The 27,500-nt window shown below is 26.4% G+C and overlaps 1 protein-coding gene across 1 annotated transcript in view; it reads right to left on the minus strand.

Annotated features, from left to right (window-relative positions):
• The window catches only part of LOC105847748 (uncharacterized), a 121,896-nt gene that overhangs the window by 34,567 nt on the left and 59,829 nt on the right, over nucleotides 1–27,500 (minus strand). The window contains exons 16-23 of the mRNA XM_065804162.1: nucleotides 23,837–23,990; nucleotides 23,695–23,744; nucleotides 23,276–23,524; nucleotides 18,504–19,250; nucleotides 15,228–15,446; nucleotides 4,822–4,942; nucleotides 1,988–2,150; nucleotides 734–1,100 (exon numbers count right to left, since the gene is read on the minus strand). Coding sequence (XP_065660234.1) covers nucleotides 734–1,100; nucleotides 1,988–2,150; nucleotides 4,822–4,942; nucleotides 15,228–15,446; nucleotides 18,504–19,250; nucleotides 23,276–23,524; nucleotides 23,695–23,744; nucleotides 23,837–23,990 — 2,070 coding nt within the window. The remainder of the gene's footprint in view (nucleotides 1–733; nucleotides 1,101–1,987; nucleotides 2,151–4,821; nucleotides 4,943–15,227; nucleotides 15,447–18,503; nucleotides 19,251–23,275; nucleotides 23,525–23,694; nucleotides 23,745–23,836; nucleotides 23,991–27,500) is intronic.

The following is a 27,500-nucleotide window of genomic DNA, read 5'->3' on the forward strand; positions in this document are numbered from 1 at the left end:
GCATGAATTTGAAAACTATAAAACTATGTATAAAGTAGCATGCAGCATATATGAAACTATAAACAATGTACAATGTAGCATAATTTTAATTTTTAGCTCATTTAATAAAAATGATTAATACAAATTTAATACAAATTCAAAGTTTATTTAGTCGTTTATAGTGAATTTTAATAAAAATATATCAACAAGTGATTATATTGCATTACATTATTCAACTTTTACCATTAAATTGTGTTAAATTTACATGAATCATCTTTTAAAAAAGTTAAAGTTATTTTTATTTCATGTTTTTTCAAGATGCTAACATGTGTTTGCATCTTTTTATTTTTACAAAATTTTAAAAGTAAAAGCATTTATTCAACGCAATAGTTCTTCTTTTACAAAAGATGAAACTTAGAAAAATTAATTGTTGCAATTTTTTTGGCCATCAAAAAAAGTTTTCCACCTTATCAATAGCTGTTTTTAATCTACATTTACAATAGACTTGGTCTATTGTAAATGTAGATTAAAATTGGAAGTTTCTTTAGAAACACTAACAATGAAGAAAGTTTTATGGATTTTAAACTTCATATTTTCAAACTGTTTTAATATATGGTCGCTGCCTATGCCCAACTGTTTTTTTTGTTTGTTTATTATTAGCTAATAAAATTTATATTTAAAAATTATAAAAAAACTAATCAAAACAAGAATATTTAAAATATAAATCAATCAGGTTTAAACTTTTTTTACAAACCTGTGCCCAAGTGAATGAAAAACTACCAACTTTATTTTCAGTTGCTGGATTTGCTGGCGGAATTTGTCCATAAAACATAGTGCTTGCCACCATAGAAGTCATTAACAAAGAAATAGCAACAGACAATCTTTGGCATCTAGTAAAGTTACTTTTGGGTGGGCGAGCAAATATTGAAAACCATAAATGATTATCCGAAAGATCATTACTTGCTTTGGTTATAAAAATGTAGTTGAAATTGGAAGTTTCTAAATCTGATGCTACTGGTAAAAGACATTCTAACATACATGAGCCTCGATCAACTGCAATCCAACAATGACCAATAAAAAGAAATTTCTCTTCAGTCTGAAGGTCAATAATAACAATGTTTCTAATGTAAAAAACAAAATTAAGATAAAATAATATATGAGAAGAACAATTAGAAATATTCAAAAAATATAGAATTTAAACAACTAATAAACTTTATTTGAACAGCAAAGCAAAATTGAAAAAAAAAACATCAAAATCTATACATCATATAACATAAGAAACATTCTATTTTCAGTAATGTAAAATAATTTTTAAACATCAACAGGGGTAAAATAATTTTTAAATGTCAACAGGGGGTATTTGTAATTTAAACGTCAACGTCAGGAGGTATTTGTAATTTAAATAACTAATCAGTTGGCTGTTTTAATAAAGTTGGCTGTTTTGTTGCAAGTACTATGACTGGTTACAGCATTGATAAAAGTTATTCTTAGTTACTACATTAGATAATTGTAAAGATGACGACAGTAATGAAAGTAAATGAAGCAGAGCATATAGTGGCAATATGAGTAACATTATAACAGTGATTTTCATAGGTAAAATCCAAAACCACAGAATGGTACTAGTAAAACAACAAATTCTGTAGCATTTTTAAAAATAATCAAAATAATAATAATAAAAATAATACAAAAAAATTAACAAAAAACACAAAAAATTTATTTGAAAAACATATTTTTTATAAATATGTTTTATATATTTATAAACACAAAATATATTGACAGCAGTACTATTTTTTATTAAAATTTTTTATAGAGTATTAATATTTATAATAATAATAATAATAAAGTTAATAGATTAATTGAAAAGAAAGCAGATAGACAGACGACAAATTTAAATAAGTTATTGCAAAATTTTAAACATGTTTATAACTAAAAACTCATTTTTGTAAACTTTATACCAACATATGCTTAAGAATTCTTAAGTAAGAAAAAAACAATACAGTGCTCTTACCTAAGATACCAACCTCCACCACTATTATCGTGCCACAGCCGAATATAATCAAGATCACCAAGAGAATTTGGCGTAGTCATTATAAATACATCACAGCTTGATCGTTGAAAGCAATCTCTTTCTGAATCTTTTAAACGCCTAATTCCACTGTCATTTAGATCACCTGTTATTTTTTAACAAAAATATTGTGTGAAAACAATATAAAAGTAAGACTACTCATCGTTAAAATTTATTTTTTATTCTAATTTATAATTATACTTGGGTTAGAATGGGATATATTAAAATATATTAATTAAATACATAAAATAATGGGTATATAAATTTATATATATATATATATATATATATATATATATATACATATATATATATATATATATATATATATATATATATATATATATATATATATATATATACACACACGTGCGCACACACACATTATAGTTATATAGGCTAGAATGAGGTAATATGGATATATTAAATTAGTATACAAGGAAATAGTTATTTTTACACAATGCTTAAAGCTTGAAGATTGAATGGAAAATACTGAATAAGAATGCTCCAAATTAGTGAAGCCAAAACTAATCTTAAATGAGTAATATGTAAAATAGATTTTGTATAATTTACACAGAATTGTTAACAAGGCCAAATATAGTAAGGCCAAGGCCACACATTACAAGACCAAGGCCATAAGTTACAAGGTCAAGGTCATGTTTTTTTTACTGTTGAAAAAAAAAGGAAATAAAAAAAGAAAATAAAAAACTGAGTTAAATATCAATTGTTAAAATAAAGAATTCAAATTATCAAAAGTAAATGAAGATTAAAAAAAAAACAAGTCATATTATAAAAAAAGAAACACTTAAAAAGTAAATACTCAAAATTAACACTTGAAAAAACTAACTAAAGAAAATTCGAACATCGATTTGTACCATAAGTCAACTTTTCTACACCGTTTTTTTTGCTGGAAATAACAATAAAATTTTTTATTTTATTTTGTAGAAGCTTTTGTGTTTGCATTCGTTTTGTAGTTTTTGCTTTCATTTTGTAGTTTTTCTGTTTTGCCTTTTTGTTTGCGTAAGTTTGTAATTATTTGTGCTGTTGTTGCTAATTATTTTTATTGTTGTTTGCTGTTTTTCTATTTTACTAATTTTTCTACACCTTTTTTTTGCTAAAAATAACTGAAGATTGTTTTTAATTTAACTTTGTAGAAGCTTTTGTGTTTGCTTTTTCATTTTTTAGTTTTTGTGTTTTGCCTTAAGTTTGTTTTTATTTGTACTGTTTTGCTAATTGTTTTTATTTTTGTTTTTTGCTGTTGTTATTAATTAAGTGTTTTCATATTTTTTGTCTTATTATTTAATTCATTATAGCTTTATAGTTATCATTATTATTTTTAAGTTAATTTAATTTACACATGGTTTTATTTTTTGTTTTGTTTGTTTGTTTATTTTACTTAGGTGTCACTCCAATGACTAGTTTTCAACTATATGAGTGACATCTAACCTAATTTTGTAAAACTATTAAAAAAACTTGTAATTTTTCAATTTTTAGTTGAATAAATGGATTAAAAAAAAAAAAATCATAACTTAAGAAAAATATTTAAAAAACTCAAATTACAAGATTTATGCAGCATTTGATTTAAAGTGCAATGCAATTTGATTTTAAGTGCCATGCAAAAAAAAAGAGCATGCCTGTGGTTTGAAAAAAGGATAATGCGGAAATCTAAGAGCTCTTGATTATTGTCTTGATTATTTTAGAGCCTTGATTATTGGTATGTAAATACATTGTAGAAACTCTCAAAAATCTACATGCAACACTATACAAAAGTGATACATATAAGGATTCTCTACCTAAAGAAGAGTCCAGATACTTTAATACACCATTTTGAGTCACCTCCTGAATTGCATCTTTTCATATGAGTTGTATTTACTTAAGGATGTCTACTTATGGATATATGATATGAATATGGCCAGAATTTGATAGCTGGAAAGTAAAAAATGAAAACCTTTAATCTTGTACCCTCAGAGAGGGTACAAAATTGAAGATATTCCAGAACTTTATTAAAGAGCATTAATGGGGCAAACCTTTATATAAAGGTGCTGAGGCAGGTACTGCAACACACACTTGGATCTTTCTCAATGGTGGTTTCCTCTTCAATAGGATGTTTTTCTTGCAGCTTTGAAGAACCAATCCGGCAGATTAGGCAACACACACATTGTGCTTCTTGTTTTAGGTTTTACTAACTAAGGTTGTACTAACTTAAAATCAAACAAAGGGTGAAGTGCAACTTCTTTACCTTCTTGTTTCCTGCCCAAAGTGATTCTGCATGTTTGTTATTAACAGATTTTTTTGTTATATAAATCTTTTAAATTTTATAAAAAGTTTAACATACAACATTTTTATAAAATTGTAAAAAAAAAATTTTTAATATGAAAGTTACCTGACATAATTTTTTTACTACTATTTGTTAACTGATTGCTAAACATTATATTACATGGTCAATGTTCTTAAAGAACAGAACAATTGTAAATACAGAAGGATATATATATATATATATATATATATATATATATATATATATATATATATATATATATATATATATATATATATATATATATATATATATATATATATATATATATATATATATAATTGCTCTGTTCTTTAAGAACATTGACCACTCTATTTGTAGAATACACTAACATTATTTTATATATATATTCATTCATATATATATATATATATATATATATATATATATATATATATATATATATATATATATATATATATATATATATATATATAGGTTTATATATATAATGTCTTACCAGCAATAGTAAAAAAAATATTTGATTTGGTTCCAGCATCTCTTCGACTACCAGTATTTACAATTATTTGATATAGATAAGTATCACCATCCTGATTATCAAGAAGTGGACAAACACCAATCTATTAAATATTAACTACAAAAGTTACAATATTATTCCTAATATAAAATTCAAAACTGCTAACAAAAGTTAACATATATAATATATATATATATATATATATATATATATATATATATATATATATATATATACATATATATATATATATATACATATATATATATATATATACATATATATATATATATACATATATATATATATATACATATATATATATATACATATATATATATATATATATATATATATATATATATACATATATATATATATACATATATATATATATATATATATATATACATATATATATATATATATATATATACATATATATATATATATATATATATATATATATATATATATATATATATATATATATATATATATATATATATATATATATATATAATTAGTAATAACAATTACTAATTTAATACATATATATATGTATATATTAAATTAGTAAATAATTGAGGTCCTCAGTTTATGTAGCATCACTCCTTTGCAGCAGCAGGCTATAAGATAGTTGATGTATGCACTGAAACACTCTGCAGCAATCCGTTTCAGTGTTACATCAGACATGTTATCTAAAAAGACATTGATGCATAATTATGAAAAAATATATAAAAATATATTTTGGTGTCCCAAAAAACAGCATTTTTGAAAAATATATGCTGCCACCCCTTAATGTGTTTTATATGATAAAAAAACAAAAGATTTAAAAAATATTTGAATAAAAAACATTTTTTATTTCAAGACACTTGAACATATAATGAGTTCCTAATATTATCAACAAAAATATTCTTCAAAATGTATCATGTTGGGCCTCAAATAAAGCAAAATTAATTGAAATATTCAAAAATTATAGCTATTTCATATAAAAATTAATATGTTAGATTTAACAGTATAAAAAATGAAGTTTATTACCTTTTTTGACAACATATTTTTTAAGTTCAATAAATTTTTTAAAATATTATAATAATGTTAACTGTACATATGAAAATATGTGTCACTCAACTGCAGTTGCGTGACTTTTACAGTAAAATGAAAAATACTAAGGAAATTTGTGATATAACAATATAATAACAATCCAATTTTTATTTAGAATTGACCTTCTCATGTTCCTTGAGTTTATTTTTAAAAGTAGTTAAATTAACAGAGTTAACAACGCCATAGGTTAGACTGTTCCATTTATTAACAATCCTATTAATAAAGTAATGCGTTCTTGCTTCCAAAATACGAACATTTTGTTTGTGCAACCGTTGATTATGACCTCTCAATTTTGGATATAAGTTGTTTATTAGAGGGTATCTCCAATTTACTTAATAAATATCATTTTTAATTTTATAATACTCCATTATATTGCTCTGTTCTCTTTGTTTTTCTAATGACATCAATCCAAATTCTTTTAATCACTCCTCATATTTCATACCTTTTAAACATCTTATTCTTGTTGCTCTTCGTTGTACTTGTTCTATTTTATTGATGTCTTTTTTATAATAAGGATCCTAAATTAGTAAAGCAAATTCCAATCGGGGTCGAACTAATGAACAATACAGCAGTTTCATTAGGTCTTTATCTAAGTATATAAAACAATTTTTTTTTGACCAAGTATTCTGTTTGCTTTTCCTGCAATCATATCTATATGATTTTTCCATTTTATATCATTAGATTTTAGGACCCCTAAATCTTGCTCCAAAGATGTTTTATCATAACATAATGATTTTTATTGCTTGTTGGTTGGCTCATATAATAATTATAACGAGGTTTTTTTTTCCTTATATGCATAATTTTGCATTTTTCATTGTTAAAGTGTAATAACCATTTTTTACTCCATTTACTAAGGTTCAATAAATCCCCTTGCATTGCATAGTTATTGTTGATATTTGTAATCACCGAAAAAATTTTTGTACCGTCGGCATACAACTTACAGCAATTTTTTATTTCTTGTGATATATCATCAATATAGATAACAAATAATAGCGGACCTATTACTGAGCTCTGTGGCACTCCACTTGTTACCTCCTTCCAATCTGATTTATAAGTACCAAGGACAACTCTTTGAATTCTATTAGTCAGATATGCTTTAAACCAGTTTACTAAAACTTTATTTTCACAATATGCTTTTTATTTTTATTAACAATCTTTTGTGTGCAACTGTATCAAATGCTTTGAAGAAATCCAAAAAAGCTATTATTTTATAATATAATTATCATTTTTAAAATTTTCATGTGATTTTGCTTCATTTCAGACCCAAAACGATTTTTTTTTTTGATACTATTAGGAGCTCATTATATTTTCAAGGGTCGTAAGATCCACCCTAGATATGGCAACAGTGTTCCATACAAGGATGGATTTGAGATTAATAGAGGTAAAGAATAGAATTCGGAGTAAGGAAGTGGCGAGCACAATAAAGAGATGTAATCTTAACAGATGCTAATTTTGCAATTGATTTCATATATGGTTTCCGAGAAAGATTGGAAGTAAGAATTAATTCTAGAAGATGAAGGGTAAATGACTCATCGAGTACATTATTGTTCATAAGTATAGGAAGAATTAGATTATTGGGATAACGATCAACTAAAAAAAGTTGAGTTTTATTTGAGTTAAAGTTCACCAGTCACTGTGAGCCCTATGCTGTAGCAGAAGTGCAATCCTCTTGAACTCCAATGCCTCCTCCAAGCAATCAGAGAGTGTTGACTTCTTATCAAGACAAGAATAAATGGTAGTATCATCAGTGAATAATGCCACCTTAGATGTGAGAATATCTGGAAGATCATTATTGTAAAATAAAAAGAGTATAGGGCCAAAAATAGAACCTTGAGGAATCCCCAAAGAGACAGGATTTAAAGTCACAAGAGCCTATTTTTTGAGATGAAATATGAGATTTCATGACCTAGAAATAGCAGGCTTTGGCATTAGACAAAGCTTTTTTACAATAGTTTCTAGCAATAGTAAACAGACGTCTGTTTTCTTGATTTTGAGAATTGCTTTGTTGATAGATATGGAAGTAATAGTTTCGAATGGAAATTGCGGCAGCAAAATGTCAGGAAAACCATGGAGAAGAGTGAGGCTTGACTTGGAATTGTTGAGAGGGAATAAAAGATTCCATGCCCAGGCTTGGTCAGGAAAGGCGTGCAATTGCACTCTGATCTTGACCACGCATACAATATTTAGTTGCGATAACTTGCCCACGGCTTCATAGATGTTTTGAGAACATTTCAAAAAATAATCAGGAGCAAAAAAGTTCACCTAGACCGATGAGAGACGATTACAAAAATTAAAAGCTGCCTGATTAAATTGTTATAAAATAAGTTTAGAATAATTAATAAACTTCGTCTTTTATAATTAAGCGACACTCTTTTATATAAAGTAAAAACTTACTATTAATAATTGTTTAATAAAGAAACAATTGTTATTCAATTTATCAAAGAGTTTAGTATAATTTCTTTTATTTGAGTACTTCTGATTTATTTCAACAAGATTCTAATAAACAAACGTTTGCTGATTTATTTTATAAATAAAAAAGTCAATCTTTTTTTAATCATTTTGTGCTTAGTTGGCCTGAGTTTTGTTTTTACAAATTACATACAATTCTATGTAGTACGACAAACTAAAGAAACAATTAAATCATTCAGTTACTATGACAATGTTAGAACGTTGTTTTTAGCAGTATCTTTAAAAATGTTAAAAACAATTTTGCAATGTGCTAGACCCCTGAATTAGCGGTCTATAATGATCAGTATCCAAACAAATTACATTCCAAATGAATTATATTTTTATTTTTTATTTTACTAACCAAAATCAAATTTTAAATACGTCAAACTATATGAAAGCATTTTTTTATGATTAAACTCAAAAGGTAAAAATAAACTACAAGGAGGAAGCGGAACTGCTTTACCACTGATTATGAATAGTGAGTGGGCTTTTTTTTATTTTTTTATTTTAATAAGTATTTAAAACAGAAATAAGTAAATTTAAGTTTAAGTATAACAAATTTGTAAGAATGACATCTGAAGCAAAAAAAATTAAAGATAGTAAACCAATATCTAAGAACTTAAAAACTTTTCTTTCGTGGGGGAAAGAATCAGTTATTGGATACACGGAAGAAAATGGCTTAGTTGTCAAAATATGGTGTCAGATTTGTGCTAGGAACAAAACTGAAATTTTAACGGATGCTTTAGTTAAAGGAGTATCGAATAATTCTTTGACAGCGTTTACGGAGGGAACTTGTGTGGTGACAAGGTATCAGGTAAAATTAAAATAATTTGCTTGTTCTTAATTTGTGACAGGAATTAATTTAAACATAATTTTTCTACCATTATATAACTTATAACTGTAGTTATCTTATAATTTACTATATTACTAAGTGAATAAATTTTTTAGAGAATTGCTTAATTTGAACCGTGATTTTTTCTTTGATAATAATAAAGGTTGATCGCCATCTTAGAGGGCAAAGCCATAGATTAGCGGTGCTGATTGATAATGGTAACTCAGAAGATCCTGGAAGTAGTTTTGTTGCTAACCTTGATATGGAAAACTTGTTACCTATTACACAAGACAACCGCGAAGCGTTATTAAAGATGATTAGAATAGCCTATGAAATGGCTTTAAAACCGAGCATGCCACATGGCCATTTCAAGACACTGATCAAATGCCAAAGACTTAATGGTGTACTCCTTTTAGAAGGAAAAGACAACAATAAAGCAGGTTATTGATTTTTAGGTTCATTTTCTTTTTCATAATTTGATAAAACAATTCAAATGAAAAAATCAAATTAAACTTACGTTACTATTATAATGAAAGTTTAATTTTTTTTTTTTCAAGATTTTACATCCGAATGGTCTTATCCTTTTGATTTATCCATTTGATTTTTTAATTTGAAAAATATTATTTATATTATTATTATTATTTTTTTTTTAATTGTTTTTTAATTTCATTTTTAGCAAGTGAATATATCTCATGCATTGCCAGTGCCATCAAAGAAAAAGTTGCTAAAATTGTCAATGAAACAAACTTTTTCTCCATTCTTTCCGATGGTTCTCAGGCTAGAAAAACAAAGGATGAAAAAGAGTTGATTCTTGTGCGCGTTGAACGCGAGGGGACTCCTGCCTGTTTTGTAGTTTCTTTGCTTGATATGAACAGTTTGGGTGACGCAGTTAAAGTACCTTTAACTGCGCCAGCTTACAAATACAAACTTGTAAGCGCTACGGCTGACGGAGCTTGCGTTAATTTTGGAATTTATAATGACGTGTTAACACAATTAAAAAAAGATGGAATGTGGCTGATAAAAATTCACTGCGTAAACCATTGTTTAGAATTAGCAATAGAAGATGCTGTGAAAGATATTTCCCAGTATAAAGAGTGTGAACGTTTTTACATTTCCATATTTCATTTATTTCGCAACTCTGGAAAACTAAAATGCGCAGTTAAAAAAGCTTCTGAGGCTTTGAACATTACATATTACACCTTGCCTAAAATATTTGGAACGCGCTTTATAAGTCACAGGAGACGCGGCTTTACAAAGCTTTTACATAATTGGCCTTCGCTTATTGTGGGTTTCGATAATGCTCTTGCTGATCGCGACACTAAAGCAGATATGTGTGCTAAACTTTCTGGATTGTCCAAACGGTTGCATGACTACAGACTATTATGTATGGTTTGTAGTTATTTGGACATCTTAGAAAAGTTATCACCATTATCATTGGTTTTTGAAAAACAAATGTTAATGGTGAATGAGTTAAAACCAGCAGTGGATATAACAAAGGGTAGCTTAGCGGAATTAAGCAATGAAGATATTGATAATATTATTGATTCATATTTACTTAAGTTTATAATCAATGAAAAAGATGGTTCAACCAATCTTGTTTCTTCGTATTTCAAAGAAGGTAACAAATTGAAAAAATCGAACCCAGAATTTGTTGAGAATGAACTCAACAATATGGCTAATCTTAACTTTGAATGTATTCATTCTGCCATTAAAGTAAGAAAATTAGCAATTGAAATCATTCTGCCATTGATAAATGATAGATTTAGTTCGCTGTTAAATCCCATATTCGAATCAATGGATTGGTTAGATCCGCAAGTATGGACAGCCGAGAGCATGTATGGTGATGCCAGCATATCTTTATTACTAAACGAATTTTTTTACCCTCTAGAAAAATTAGAGATGGATTTTAAAATGGTTCTTTCGGAATGGAGAGCTGCAAAACTAGTAATAAATGCGCAGTACACCATTGCACTCACACCATTGCAAATATGGCAGAATATTTTTCTTTATCACAAAATTAAGTTTCCAAACTTGAGTCTTTTAGTTGAACTTCTGATGTGTATTGCTGGTTCTAATTCAGCTGTCAAACGCCTTTTCAGTATTTTGACTGTGATTCTGACTGATAGACGTTTAAAGATGAACAACTCAACAATGGAAAACTCAATAATCATAGCAGGGAATGACACAAATTTTACTCAACAAGAACGCAATGATATTTTAAGTCACGCTGTGGATATTTTCTTAGATAAGCAAAGAGTTTTTTGCCTTGATTCAGCTAATGCTAGCATTGCCACTAATTATAGTAGCGAAGAAAGCTGCACCAGTGAAGATATAAATTCTATATCTGAATCGGACGGATAAACAATTTATTATATAATTTTTATCCCACATAATTTTAAATTTATGTACATTACTAAAGAGTCCTGAAGGACGAAGCAATATTGTCTACTATATATATGATATCTTTGATTGTCATATTCTTGTTATACGATTGCATAAATAAGTTGAATTTAATAAAAAAGCAGCGTATAAGCTAATATATGTATATATTATATGCTGTATATATAAAACTTTTTAATAATATAGATCAAAAAATGTTATTAAAAAGTTTATACGCTGCAATTTTATTAAATCTTTTAAATATCTGTGTGTGTGTGGCTCCAACAATAAGTCAACGTATTAAAATAAAACAAATTTATATTAGCGAATCTTTTTAAAGCATTCGTTAATATAAAATCATTTAATTAGTGAAGATTAAAGTTATGAAGATAATTTTTTGCGTGTATTTTTAAAACTTATTGTTATGCGGACAGACATGGAAACATACTTGAATGTTCTCAAAACATCTATGAAGCCATGGGCAAGTTTTCGCAACTAAATATTGTATGCATGGTCAAGATCAGAGTGCGATCGCACGCCTTTCCCGACCAAGCCTGCATGCCAGCTCGAATCCAAGAAGTAATGTAAGAAGCACATTTTTCACCAGGAAGACAAAAGATTTCTAAATAAGAGCCATCACAAAAAAAATCACATATAGAGTCTCAGTCAGGTTTAGGTAGTTGAAAGAGGTACATTTATTAGGGGAATTCTGATAATGAAGAAGAACTTATGTTGTGTGTCTGATTTCAGTCAGTGCTCAGTTTCTCCATATTCACCTTAGGGTGAATATGGAGAAACTGAGCACTGACTAGAATCAGACACAAGACATAAGTCGAGTAAAGAACGTAAATGATTTGGATTGTCTGCAGAGCAAGTTGGAAAGTTGACTATTTGAGTTAGAGATTGAGAAAAGCAAAAGTTGTGGGGCTTAACACCTGCAGAGTCACTGACACTAGAGCCAAGTCATTCAGTGTGATGAGCATTAAAGTCACTAAAAACAACAATATTGGCTGAAGGATAAAGAGAGAGGGTTTGGTCAATTTGATAAGAAATAACATTGAAAAGTGTGCAATCTTGAGATGAAGGAGAGTGATATGTTACCAGTAGCAGGATAACCTAAAGGTTTAAAGTATTTTATTTAACCTTGAGAATTTGATTAAAGTTTTATTGAGATGAAGGCAAGTTTTGTTGAAATTAATGGATTAATTAAATAAATTTAAACAATTTATTAAAAAATTAAAGAATTTAATATGTATTTAGCATTTAGTCAAAAAATTAGTATTGTTATAAGGTTATGGTTAATTTGTGGTTATATATAATGTTATAAGATGTCTAAAATTGCTTTTATAATCTCTTCTTTTACTCGATATTATATTGAAGTTCCTCAGACATTTGCCGTGCAGAGTTTTAATAATGAAAACAGTAGTTATATTTACAATTTGGTCTACTGTTTCACTACTAGCTAAAATATAGACATAGTCTCTAGAGGCTACATCAAAAAAAACGAAGACAAAAAAAAGAATCAAAAAACAAAAATAAATGAAAAAGCAAAATAAAATTAAAAATTCGAAAAATAATCTAGGCATCTCAGTTTAAAAAATGATTGTTGTTCATTTTTATATTGATTTTATTTTCGTTGCTCCAAATTTGTGCAATTCTTTTACTCAATATGAACTCTTCCTCAAGTAACTTTGTCAAGAAGGGATGCAAGAAAACTAACCTTTTATATAGAAATAAGCTTCTAAATTGCTTGTGGGTTTGTTTTTTAAAAGTAATCTTCATTCTTAATAAATCTTTTTATTTTTAAATCGGCTAATATTGCTTGTAGGTTTGTAATCTTCTTTTATTAAGACAATTTTTTTATCTTTTATAAACAAATTGTTTAATTTTTAAAATCAGCTAATGTTGCTTGTGGGTTTGTTATTATTATTTATTTTTTTTAATTTTTTTGTTTTTATAAATACATTTTTTCATTATTAAAATTGGCCAAGATTGCTGTATTTTTTTTTATTAAAATCTTTTAAAAAAAACTTTTTTTTTTTAAAAAAAAAATTTTTTAATATTAAAAGACTAAAAAGTAGAAATTAAAATAAAGCAAAAACATTTGCTCAAAAATATAATCTTTTTTGTACTAAAAAGTGGAAAATAAACTTTTTAATTTAAATTTAATATTTCAGTTCATAAACTGAAGATTGACAGGTATGTTTCTATATAAACCTTGTGCAGACCTGTCAATGTTAGTTTATGAACTGAAATACTAAATTTATATTAAAAAGTTCATTTTCCACTTTTTAGTACAAAAAAGATTATATTTTTGAGCAAATGTTTTTGCTATACTTTTTTATTAAGCTAATTAAAAATACTATTAATAATTATTAATAAACTAGACTGGTTCAGTTAATTGAAAAAAACAACATTAAAAACGCAAAAAATGATACATTGCAATGAAACATATCATTCATTTGCCTAAAACATAAATAGAATGCTAAATTTAAATAAATTTTTTTAAATTTACAAATATAAACTTTTATATTCAAATTTAAAAAAAAAAAATATTAAACTTAATATACAAATATAAAATTATATTTAAATTTACAAACATAAATTTTTACTAAAAGAACTTTTTAATTCCTAATTCTTAAAGATGTATTCAATTTTAGAACATCTTATGGCACTCTATTTGGAAAATAAAAAGCTATATTACATGTAATTTTTTTTTGGCACTATATGGAAAATAAAATACGTTTAATTTTTTTTGGCTCTATTTGGAAAACAAAATACAACATTACATGTAACTTTTTTTTTGGCACTATTTTGAAAATAAATACAATATTATATGAAACTTTTTTTTTGGCACAATTTGGAAAATAAAAAGTTATACTAGATGTAACAGAAAATATTGCATGTAACAGCAAATATTACATGTAACAGCAATTTTTACTTAAAAGGTTTGTTAAGCTACATATTCTTGTTATTTTTGTTTTGCAGAACTAGCCCACCAATAAATAGATTTGAAAATGTTTATTCTTTGTAAAATGCTCATAACAGTGTCATATAACATTTTTTCCGACCTTTTCGGATTTCTTGACCTTAGCAATAAAATCTTTTCAAATCAATTTTAAACTTTAAAAAAATTACTCCTAACAAAGCTGCAAACAACCACTATTTAAGTTAAAATGTTACAGAAAACAAATGAATTAACAGAAAACAACGAAAAGAGCTATAGAGCAAGAAAGCATAAGGCTTTAAAACTGTTAAAAAAACATAAAGACAGGAAAGAATTCCATTTATTTTACCCTGTCTATATTAGAGAGAGTCTCATTAGAAGAAACAGCTAAAATGGTGACAGTATTCCACGCAAGGACAAATAAGAGATTTATAGAGGTAGAGAATGGGATCTAGAGTAAGAATAAGACAAACACAATAAAAAGAGAAAACCTTAGCAGATATTAACTTTACCATGAATTGCATATATGATTTTATTTTTAAATGATAAATTAAGAAGACAAAAAGTTTAAAATTCAATGGTTTCTATGCTTATAATGTTTATACTATAATAGTTTATACGCTTAAAATGACATTAATCAGTAAATAATTCTAAATTAATTTGAATAAAAACATAAACCTTGGAAATATCTTTTTTATCCATTTTCCTGGCAAATATTAATCCAATTATCCAGAGTAAAATAATAACTCCAACTGTAACAAGAAGAACATATCCACTTTTTAACATTCCTAATGAAGGTGTTGGTATAGGATTAGGAGCCACAAAAAATCCACCAAAAGCTGTTAAATGGTTGCATTTACATTTAGTTAGCGAAAGTGTTGAAGTTTCAACATCATACTAAATATTTAAAATAAAGAATGTAAATAATTATATTATTATTTTTTTATAACGAGCAAAATTAAATTTTTTGAAAATGTGGATTTTTGTCTTTAATCACTCTTCTGTAAGGTATAAACTATTTTCATAACTCTGGTGTTTATGGTATGTTTCTCCCTCTTTAATGTGACTATTTAAGGTCATCTTTCTTTAATATCTGACATTTAGCAATATTATTATATATATATATATATATATATATATATATATATATATATATATATATATATATATATATATATATATATATTTTCAGTAAATATCTAAATTTATTTTATACTAGAACACCCACTGTGGTGTGAAAATTGATTGTGCCATGGAATCTAGCAAGCTTTTCTCTAATAACATTGGATAATATAAGGTAAATCTTTTAAATTATTTGTTTATGTTTTAAAAAAATACTACACTCATAACATTTAATTCAACTTACCATTTATATTTACACAGTAGAAGCACTTTTGTTGTTTTATTTTATTTTAGTTTTTACATTGTATGTTAAGTAATTACTAAAATTAACTGTTTAAAGTGAATATTTTCTTAAAATGGGTATTCACTCAATGCTTCATTTTCAATATATAGAGAAAAGATTCAGAGCATAATGGATTATTAAAATTTTTAATGAAGAATTGTCACAGGAATGGTCCATCAAATACTAAGTTGAGAGAAGATTTTATTTGGGCTCTTCAGACGTACTTTTAGACTAGTAAGAATCCTAAAGATATGATTAGGAAGATCAGGAAAGATAAGAAGAGGAACTTCTGTAGCCAAAGAGGAAGATATCACATTCATCTTGGACCTGGGATAATGAAGGGGAATTATTGGAACAAAGGAATCAAGGTTCTCAGATGCTGTTGAAAGATCACAAAAATAACATTTACCTACCAGGAAAATTGCAGGAGACACTACAAATATTCTTAACATTTCACACAGCTCTGCGAGTAGTCGTGATGATAATTCTGACTCAGACTTTGTAGCAGATCTAGATAAAGAAGAATCTAGCTTATCAGTTCTCCTTCCAAAAAATATTCTAAAGAAAACAGGTCTTACTGCTATAGGAGAGAGACTGTCTGCTCGATAGCACACTGCAATTGAGTCCAGTGTCATTGCAAACTCTGGAGGTTCTGTGAAAGATTTTGTAGTGTCTAGTGTAACATCATTTAGAGCTGTAGAAGAGGTTTTGCCAAAATAAGGAGTGAAGATAAGAGAACAAATTTCTACTCTTGTGCAACCATCAAAATTCCTTATAATTTTACACTTTGATAGCAAGATTGTTAAAGAATTCACAGATGGAAAAGAATTGCAACATCACAGACTTTCTGTATTAATCAGGATAAATGGACAGACAGAGCAAATTGGTATTTTTCTCACTTCAAGTAGGTTCAATTAATGGTTCAATGATACTCCATCATACTTGGTCTGAAATCAATTTAAAAATTACCTATTGACAGGTATTGATCTGTGGAAATTTTAAGTCTACCATGGTCAACAGAGTCTGTGTATTGTACAACCTTTTGATGGCAAAATATTTCTTCATTTTCTGATAATTTGTTATTTTTATAAGTTAAATAACCTGTATATATATCATGTAAATATATGCACATAAATGCCATATTTGTATGAAACAAAAGATTCTGATAGATTGTTAACTCAGCAGAGGGCTTAAGTCAAAATAGTGAGTTATCAAGTACAGCATAAGAGTTATCAATCATAGCAAAAGCTTAGTTTTTGAAATATTCAGCTTTTCAATCACTTATTGCACTGTTATAAAATATATACCTTCTAAATCTTGCTGCAATTCACTAAATCCTTTTTCCACGTATGGTAAATTGGATGTGTTGTGTTACTAGTAAGTTGTTTCTATCATTTACTTTGCTTTCAAGCTATTTTTGAAGCCACATTTCTGAATTTTTCTTTTTTTCATCAACTTATCATCATTATTTATCATTTTTCATCAACTTATCATCATTAGGATCTCTATATACTGCTTGAAGTTCAGCATTGAATCTAATACCTGTCCTTTATTATTGAGAACTTTCTACTTTCTATTATACAACAATGTTAATAAAACTTGATGTCTTGTCTTTTTTTTTACAGGTTACAGTTCATAATGATTAATCAAAGTAAGTTTTAATCAAAGCACAGTAAGTTTTAATCAAAGCACAGTAAGTTTTTTTGCAAAATACCTTTAAACAGGTAGAAACTGATTGCCTCTCAATTAGTAATGGAAATATTGAAACCTCATTTAAACTTTATAATTTAACTAAACTTTTAACTTCAGTTTATAAAGTCTTTTAAGATGATCCCACTGCGGTTATATTCCTTTATCATATATATAAGTTAAACAGTTATTTCAGTAAGCTAATTATTTCTAATGTTTTTAAGCAAATGGAATTTGCTAATTTTTTTCTTCAATTTTAAGAAATATACTGAAAGCTTCATATTATTCTTTTTAGAAGATAAATAATGTGGGGTAAAGTCATAAATACAACACTTTTTACCCATATTTTAATATCACTAAAATGGCAACTGTAGTTAGACATAATTTAAAATAAGCTGCCAGTAAGATATATCATTTGCACATTGACAAGGTCTGCAGTTTAGATCATCGTGATACAGTTGAATGTAAGCAAATTTTACAGCAAATGAGATTCAGACTATAGAAACATTCTACACTGATAGAAAAGGGTTAAAACTTAAAAAATAATAATGAATTAACAGACAGGTTATTTATTATATAAAACAAAATTTTATGGACTACATGGTAGCATTACATAAAACAATTAGGTTAAAATATTTCTCTAATAATTTAATGAAAAGTAAAATAACTACTCAAATCTATTAAATAACAAACTATTTGTTTATTACATTAAAAATAGATTTTTTAGCTTATAGATCGTAAGGATACCTAACTGTATTTTTTAAATTCCTAACTGTATTTTTGCTGTAAATGATTCTGGATTAATGTTAAATTTATTAATTTTAAAGTAAATGAAATTTGACAAAACAATAAGAGCCTACCTGACATCCATCTGACATCCATCGATTAGCATTTTCATTCCAGTAATTACATTCAGCACAAAATGATTTCATTTCATAGTCAAATGTCCCATAATACTCTGCTTCATCGAATGTATATGGATTGACATCTAATTTTTTATCAGGCATTGGTCCAACATACGAAAATGATAAATGCAATTCGCTTCTATTTAAAAAAGCATATGTTGAATTTAAAAAGTTCCATAAAATTAGTGCGCCATCATCAAGTAAACGAGCATCTTGATTTCTTTGTAAAGGTTCGGAAAAATTGCTACTGCTGTTTGTAGCATCAGTAGCAGTTGCATTGGAAACAACAAAAGTTATGTTTGCAGCTGCATCATTTTTTCTGATTGCAACACCATGTTTAGCAGAAATATTCAGCTTAATATCGTAATCAAGTTTTGTTGCAACTTTTCCATATTGAATGTAAACAACAAGATTTGTTAAATTATTTGGATCATTCAAAAATAAAAACTTTAAAAGCATGTTACAATCTGGTGCCAACGGAAGCTTCACCTGATATAAATCATTAGGCATTGATAATGATATATTTTTTCCATTCATTTTTTCCGGAAAATTTTTTATAGCTATATTGATTGGCTGTGAACTGTTACTCACTTTTATAGAACTACCATCAAGACCAGAAATAGAAAGACTTTGGCATTCAGAGAGAATGTTTTGTGATCGATTAGAATCCCCTGTGTAAGCCATAACTTTCATTCTAACATTCTAAATTTAAAAAATTAAAAAAATAGTTACAGTTTATCCAATACAATCTGTATATATATTTATATATACATACATACATATATATATATATATATATATATATATATATATATATATATATATATATTTATATATATACACATATATATATACATATATATATACATAAATATATACATATATATATACATAAATATATACATATATATACATATATATATATATATATATATATATATATATATATATATATATATATATATATACCTATATATATATATATATATATATATATATATATATATATATATATATATATATATATATATATATACATATATATAAATATAAATATATATATATATATATATATATATATATATATATATATGTATATATATATATATATATATATATATATATAGTGATATTTGTGTCTGTTTTTTATTATAATAATAAAACATAAATCATTGTCGTAAAAGAGAGCTCTATAATAAAAAGATACTTCAAATAGAGCGATATACATATATATTAACGAAGAAAAAACAACTTTTTCTATAGTACTTTAAGTTTCATGCCTATACGGCAATCATCAGCCATTGAATATATATATATATATATATATATATATATATATATATAAAATATATATATATATATATATATGATTGAATATATATATATATATATATATATATAAAATCTCATATTGGTATAAGCAAAAACTCCTTCAAGATCAGGTTTGCAAACCACATAAAATCTTTTAACTTAGTCAGGTTAAAAAATAACGCTGAACTTTCTAAGGAAATTTGGAAATTTAAGGAAGCAGGCATCAAAACAATAGTCAAGTGAAATATAATTTGTCAACCCTATAATCCATCCTCAAAAAGTTATAATTTTTGCATAAATGAGAAATATTTTATTTTGACATACAATTAAGAACCTTTTTTAAATAGAAAAGAGGTGAAATGATTTTGGCATCCCAATAACATTTTAAAGTTATGTTACGTATTGTAACGTTAACAGGATTCATTACGTTACGTGCAAAATGTCCGTTACTTTTATGTAACCGAGTTGTAGCCTATGGTATCCTTCTAATTATTTTATTTTTTCATATAAACATACATGTAGTGAGAGATCTATATATAGAGAGAGTTATAAACATAAAGAAAGAGAGAGAGGTAAATAAATGCCATGACTTAGTAAAAGATTCAAGACAGTAAGATAGATTAGAGAGTGGAGACAGAAATTACACACAAAGTGCAAACTACACATAATTGGCATAAGTAATTTAATGTGCAGGACATATGAAGTATAACAAAAAAAAGGTTGACATTTTATATACATTTTTGCTTGGGGGTTTATAAAAACTTGTGAAGTATTACACTTGTATTATTGACAAAAAAAAAAAGGTAATGTAACGTAACATAATCTAGTTAAAATACGTCTCAAATATAGATTTTTCTTAACATTAAATTATGTTTCAGTTTACACTTTTTAAAAGTTGCACATTGCAAATTGTAACTTCTTTTTTTTTTAGTGACAAATTAGTTACAAAAAAAAAGTAACTAACCCTTATAAAATTTTAAAGTTACATTATGTATTGTAATGTAAACGGGATTCGTTATGTTACATGCAAAATGTCCATTATTTTTACGTAACCCAAACGTAACATTGTAACGTAATGCTACATGAAACGTAACAACACGTGTTACGTAACAACATGTAACATTTTGACCTAATGATACGTAACATTGTAACCTATAGTATCTATCCATATAACTTTTTTTCATATGTACATAAACCTATGTATAGAGAGAACGCCACTATATACAGAGATCTATATAAAGGGAGAGAAAAAAGTCAAATCAGTGAGTGTAGACACTAATTAATGTACATAAAATTTTAACTAACATCATAAGAAAGCTTGAAAATTTATATACATTTTTGCTTGTGGGTTTATAAAAACTCGTGAAGCTTTACGTTTGTATTATTGACCAAAAAAAAAACGTAACGTAACAAAATCTAGATACGAGACGTAATTAAAATACGTCTAAAATGTAGATCTTTTTTAATGTTAAGTTACGTTTCAGTAAAAGAAATAATGTAACTTTGCGAATTGAAACTTTTTTTTTCGCGACAAATTAGTTCCAAAAAAAAAAATTAACTAATTAAGATGAATCTATTTTACAATTAAAATAAACAATAACATTTAGCAGTTTAAAAAAAAAAATTTTTTAGTTACAAATGTCTCAACAAATGCATTGTTAAATACCATAACTCATGAGTTACGGTATTTAACAAAATTTTTTTATTAACAACATTTATATATTTGATTGTTTATGTATTTGATTATTGAAAACCCAATAACACGTTAATTTTAAAAAAAAACTACCCAACGGTTGTGGGTTATAACCCACAAAAGTTGGGTAATTTTTAGACTTAACTAAAATACATAATTTAGTTAAGTCTCAAATCTAGATTTAGTTATGTTACATTATGTTTCAATTAACCACACTTTAAAAAGTTATACTAAAAAAACAATTGAGACGTAACGTTGCAAATTGAGACTTTTTTTTATCGTCACAAAGTAGCCAATTGAGACGAAGCTATTTTACAATAAAAATAAAATAAAAGACAGTATTTAGCAATATGCCCTATAACATTTTAAAGTTACATTATGTCTCATTTGGTTACAATTAGTAACAAGGTTACATTCTCTAATTATTATTTAAATACTAAATAAATAAACTTGAAAATGCAGTAAATGTTTGTTCATCATTACCATATTGGAAAAGACAATGGGAAAGAGGCTCAAGCTTGGCAGATAGACTGGGTCCAACTACGTTTACAATGCATTATTGGACCTTGTCTAGAAGAGAAAGAGAAGCATTAGGAGAACCAGCCTATATAGGGACTATAAGAGACAAAGAGAAAAAGAGACAAAGAGAGAAAAAATTAAGTAATAAAGTTGTAATACTAAAATAATTTTTCAAAGTTGTTCTTGGTCTTGTGTAAAAACTGTTTTCAATTTGATAACTTTCATAAATGTTATAAAAAATCCCTCAGGAAGAGTAAAAAAATTTTTTTTCAAATTTTAGATATGCTAAATTTACGCTTAGTAAATCTTAGTTGTCTAGTCATAAAAACAGGGACACAAGGTTTAACTATAAAACTTGATCATAAATCAAAAAATGCAAATAATATTTAAACGTGTTACAGTTTTGAAATGATAATATTTTTTAGTCTAGTATTACTTATGAGAACTTTGTATAAACCTATTTGATTTCATAACCTTTCCTTATCCAAAGGACCAAGAATGACATTTTTTAAATTTCTTTGATCTATTAAAAGTTCTTGCTCAAGTACTGAGACCTTTGATTTTAACAAATTAATTATCAATATATCAATAACTAAGAGATTAACTAAGAAATTAACTGAGAGGTGATCATTCATGATTGAACATTTTAAAACAGATTCAAATAAACACGAATAACTTGTATAATTAATTTCAGTTGATAATTTTCTTTTTTTAATAAATTTGCAATAAAGTTACTATTTTATTTTTGAAGATTTAAGAATTCCCTTTGTTATCCATGGGTTTAAAAGCGTTTTTTGATTTGACTAATTTTTTAGTTTTAGGAAATGCTTCATTATAATCTTTTAAAAATTAAGATAAAAAGATTTAAATATATTTAACAAAGATGAATAAGAGGTTCATTGAGGTAGAGAATACAATCAGGAATAAAAAAATGGCAACCACTATAAAGAGAGAAAACTTTGGCAGATAATAACTTTGAAATGGATTGTATATATGGTTTCCATAAGAGGAAACCATATATACAATCCATTTCAAAGTAGAGAATGGAATCAGGAGAGTGAAAATGGCAAGCTAAAAATTATTATATAAAGATTAGCTTTTAGAATTTCTATAACTGTATTTCTGCAATTGTTAAATGTAACTTAGACAGAAATTACTTATATAATTATAAACATAAAAAATAAACTTTAAACAAAAAACTTACACTTATTAAAACTTGTGCATTTTGTATAGACTCGTTAAACATGTCTTTTGAATCTGGTAGAGTGAAACCACCTTCAGATGAACCAATTGAAGTGTTACTTAAGGTACTTGAGAAATCTTTTTTTAGTATAACAGTAAATTGACTTGTTTCACGCACAGTTGCACCTTCACCAGGAACTTTGTATGAAAGAATAGCCATGAAATATTTGTCCATAGACTTTAACAAAATTGATTCAACATTTGAGTCTCCCTACATAAATTAAAGTTTTAATGTTGCTAAAAAAAAACTTTTATAGATCTGATTCTATGATCATCTTCAATATTATATTTAATATATTTATTATAACAGCTTAAAGTATAAAATTATTACCATAGATTTAAGACAAAAACATATTACAGTAAATAAGAATTATTAATTACTTCTACATTTGATGTTGATTTTGTTGTTTGAGATGTGGGAAAAGGTTCACCTATAATTACAATTTCTTAAACTTTATTTTTCTTAAACATGATGAAAATGAAAATCATATGTCATACAAAGAAATTACAAGGGAAGTTTTACCTTGTGTAGGGCCTGGTGTATTAGTCTCAAATAAGTTTGATATGGAACTTACAAATGGTTGAGTCATAATCTCAAAACTGTTTACTCCGACTACTTTTAGATTGTCATTTGTTAGAAGATCAGCCAGCTTTGTTACAATATTTGCTGCTTGTTTCTATAGGAAAAAAGTTCAATGATAAAATGTTACAAATAATATAATTACAAGTAATTATATTTTTCAAAAAAAAACTAACTTTCACCAGTTATTAGAATACTCAGAGGTTTTTAATTAAAAAATAATGTGTTTCATTTATTTCATGTTTAAAAAAATAAACATTTAATATAACACTGTTATATTTACTTTTTAATAAAAAATTCATGTGAATAATTGTTTTATTTGTTTGTTTGTTTTTAGTTTAGAGATAGTGTTTTTGATTTTTGATTATTTAGTAGATTAATTATTTCACAAATTAACAAAATTGTTCAATCCCATAAGTAACAAAAATTAAAAAACAAAAGTTTTAAAATATTTGCAATAAAGTTTTTTCGGTCTAATTTTCTCAATGTTCCACTAAAATAATTAAATTATTTAATAACACATAATAACAATGAATTATATAAGTATAATAACTTTTCTCTTATATAAATTTTCTCTTATCCAATTTTCAATTGGATAAGAAAACTTGCTGTTTGTGCATCATTGCCAACCATGGCAACCATGGCATTTTGTCTACCAAAGCATATTAAAATCTATGCACCAAAATCATTATAGTCCGGTTAAAATAGACATTTCAGTTTACAATAGTTCCCATAGAGCTGAAATTTGGTACAGACTTTGGGGACATTATTACAAATAAAATATTAAAAGTCTCCACTGATCCTGAATCAAAAAAAAAGTTATTAAAGGTCAAAGGTTAAAAAAAATAGATTTTTTATATTTTTCCAGTGAATGGTAAGTTTTATCAACAAAAAAAATAGATCAAGTAAAAGTTTTAGATCATGAACTTATCTACAAAGATTGTCTTTAAACTTTTTTTTTCTTAGAATCGCTATTCCTGAGATACTGCAAACCTTAAAATTGAAGAAGTCCTATTCAACATAATCTGTATATTATGTTTGATACATTATATACTAGCATTATTCTATATACTATTATATATATATATATTATTATACTACATCTTCTTTGCTTTTTTCGTCTTCATCAACTTCTTCATCTTCTACTTCATCTTAATAGTATTCTAGCTGGAAATGTGAAAAAGATATATAATACCAATAATACTATTAAAATATAAGATCAATAATACCATTAAAACCTGCATTTGATGAAATGGATTCAACATTGGGGCAATATTGGCCTGGACAATTAGTACATACTGGTGAACACAATACAACTTTTTTGCAGCTACATTTTGTACTACAACCCTTATTGCAATTGCAAAAGATGGTGTTGAGAAGTATTTCAATAGCAGGTGTGAGTTAAGTTTGAATTGACATAAATGTATTACCTACCAATTTTCAACTCCAGTTTGCTGGGTCCAGTTGAATGCCTATCCACTTGAACTTGATAGGATACTGGATATAAGTGTTGACTAGTATAAGTAGATGAAGAAGACAAGATAGTTGCACTCTTTTATTGTTCCATGTATTTTTTTACAAAACTTATATATCTATACTTGTCTATACAAACAATTTTTTTTTGGAGCTCCATATAGAGCAAGAAGATGCTGTTCAAATAAGCTTACCAATCTCCAATGCACAAATTTCTTATAAACTTTTTTACAATCAACAACATATTAAAATTTTTGATCCATAATTTTGCTATAGGTCTTCGTTTTTCAAATTCTTTTAGTTTTTCATTGATCTGATAAAGTAACTACATATTTCAGTAATCACATATTCATTATATTCATTCATACACACATTTCAGTCACCACTTTGTGTTGTTTTTTAAAATTTCAATGGTAATATCAAGATTACCATTGAAACTGCAACTATCTCATCATTAATAACAAGATCTATTTGTGGTATTTGATCTTCTTGTGTAAATAAAATTTTCAGGGTAACAATTTGAATGGTATCCTTTATGTGAAGCGTGTTATCACCGTCTAAAGTCTTTACATTCATATCAGCGTTGACTGCAACATATTAAATAAATGTTCCAGTTTGTGGTGGTAAGATTGGTAAGAAAAGAGGGATGATGAAGACCTAATGGCACCTCATACATCACAGTATCATTGTAGGATGCGCATGAATCAAAAGATGAAAAGATTTGTATAAGGTTTTGAACTAAACTGTTGATGAAGAAATACTGAGAGTAATTTTGATTTAAAAAATCTAGGCCAAACAGTAAACATAATACTGTAGCCAATACTTTTACACAATAACTTTAGATGTTCTTATTTAGATCTTTTATTTCTAAGAATTACTTGCTAAGCAAAAAAAGACGATGACACTGGAATATTGCTGGTAATATCTTCAAACATTTGACTAGGTGAGGGATAATTGGTATTATCAAAGACTAATGATTGATGTCCTTTCGAATGATTGCTACCGCAATTTTTTAAGATTGGAAATCGTTCTTCCTCTTTATTTTTACTTTTTTTCTTATACCAAGCTTGGTTAAAAATATCGCAATGATTGTCAAAAAAATAAATCAAAGTTAATCTGCCCAGTTTTTCAGTGATAACAACTTTATTACCATACTTGAATTTCAATTATATCTTAGTTGCTCTGTTATCTAAATCTGGATTTTTGCAAATACTTTCTAACTCTTTCTATAAAAACTGACAATTGTCACTATTTTCAATGTATCTAAATGTTTCTTCCATCAAATCATTTGTAGATTCATCTTGAGGATGACTGATTTTAACAGCTATTATGGTACCTAGTCTCAGCAGCAACTAAATCATATTCATACTCAATGCGTGGAATAACATTTTTTGCTACGTCATCAGACCAACTCCAACTATTCTTTGAATTCAAGAGTAACAACTTTATAAATTTTACGCTAGACATTTTGTGCTTTCTTTTTTTCAGCTCTTCATTCGTTTTTTCACTGCAAAATAAACAATATATTTTAAAACAAAAATTGGGTTCACTCATGCGAGCTCTGGTACGAGGTGGGCTAATTTTGGATTTACTGGCTTGATCCGTTTGTTGTTTGTTTTTTAAATGCTGCAGTAGCACTCTTCCGAATATACACTTTATGGCACTGCACATAAACCATCACAGACTTCTGCCTTTTAGGTACTTAAGGAGCCCGCCATTCCTATCAACACTAGAATCAATTAAAGTCTTTATTCCACGATCAAAAAGAACTGTTTTACTTGTTGTTAAAAGTTTACTACAAATAAAACATAATGGCGGATTTTGTAAAAAAGTACTAAGTAGTACAAATCGTTATGACAACAAATGTATTAACTGCAAACTGTATTAACTGTAGAAATATAAAAAATGTATTTAAGTAAAATGTATTAAAGCCAGAAATATCGTTGAAGACAAACTTAATTTGGTATAACGTGATAAAATACCTTTAGCATTTAAAACTTAGTTTAAATAAAAAAATTTAGTTTAAAAAATCTTGCAAAAAAATATTTGTTAATTATTTTTCATAATAAGGTTCATAAAAATGGCTTAAAAAAAAATTACATTTAAAAAAAATTAATAAATAAAAATTATACTA

The sequence above is a fragment of the Hydra vulgaris genome, chromosome 08 (genome assembly GCF_038396675.1).
Source record: "Hydra vulgaris chromosome 08, alternate assembly HydraT2T_AEP".
NCBI lineage: Eukaryota > Metazoa > Cnidaria > Hydrozoa > Anthoathecata > Hydridae > Hydra > Hydra vulgaris.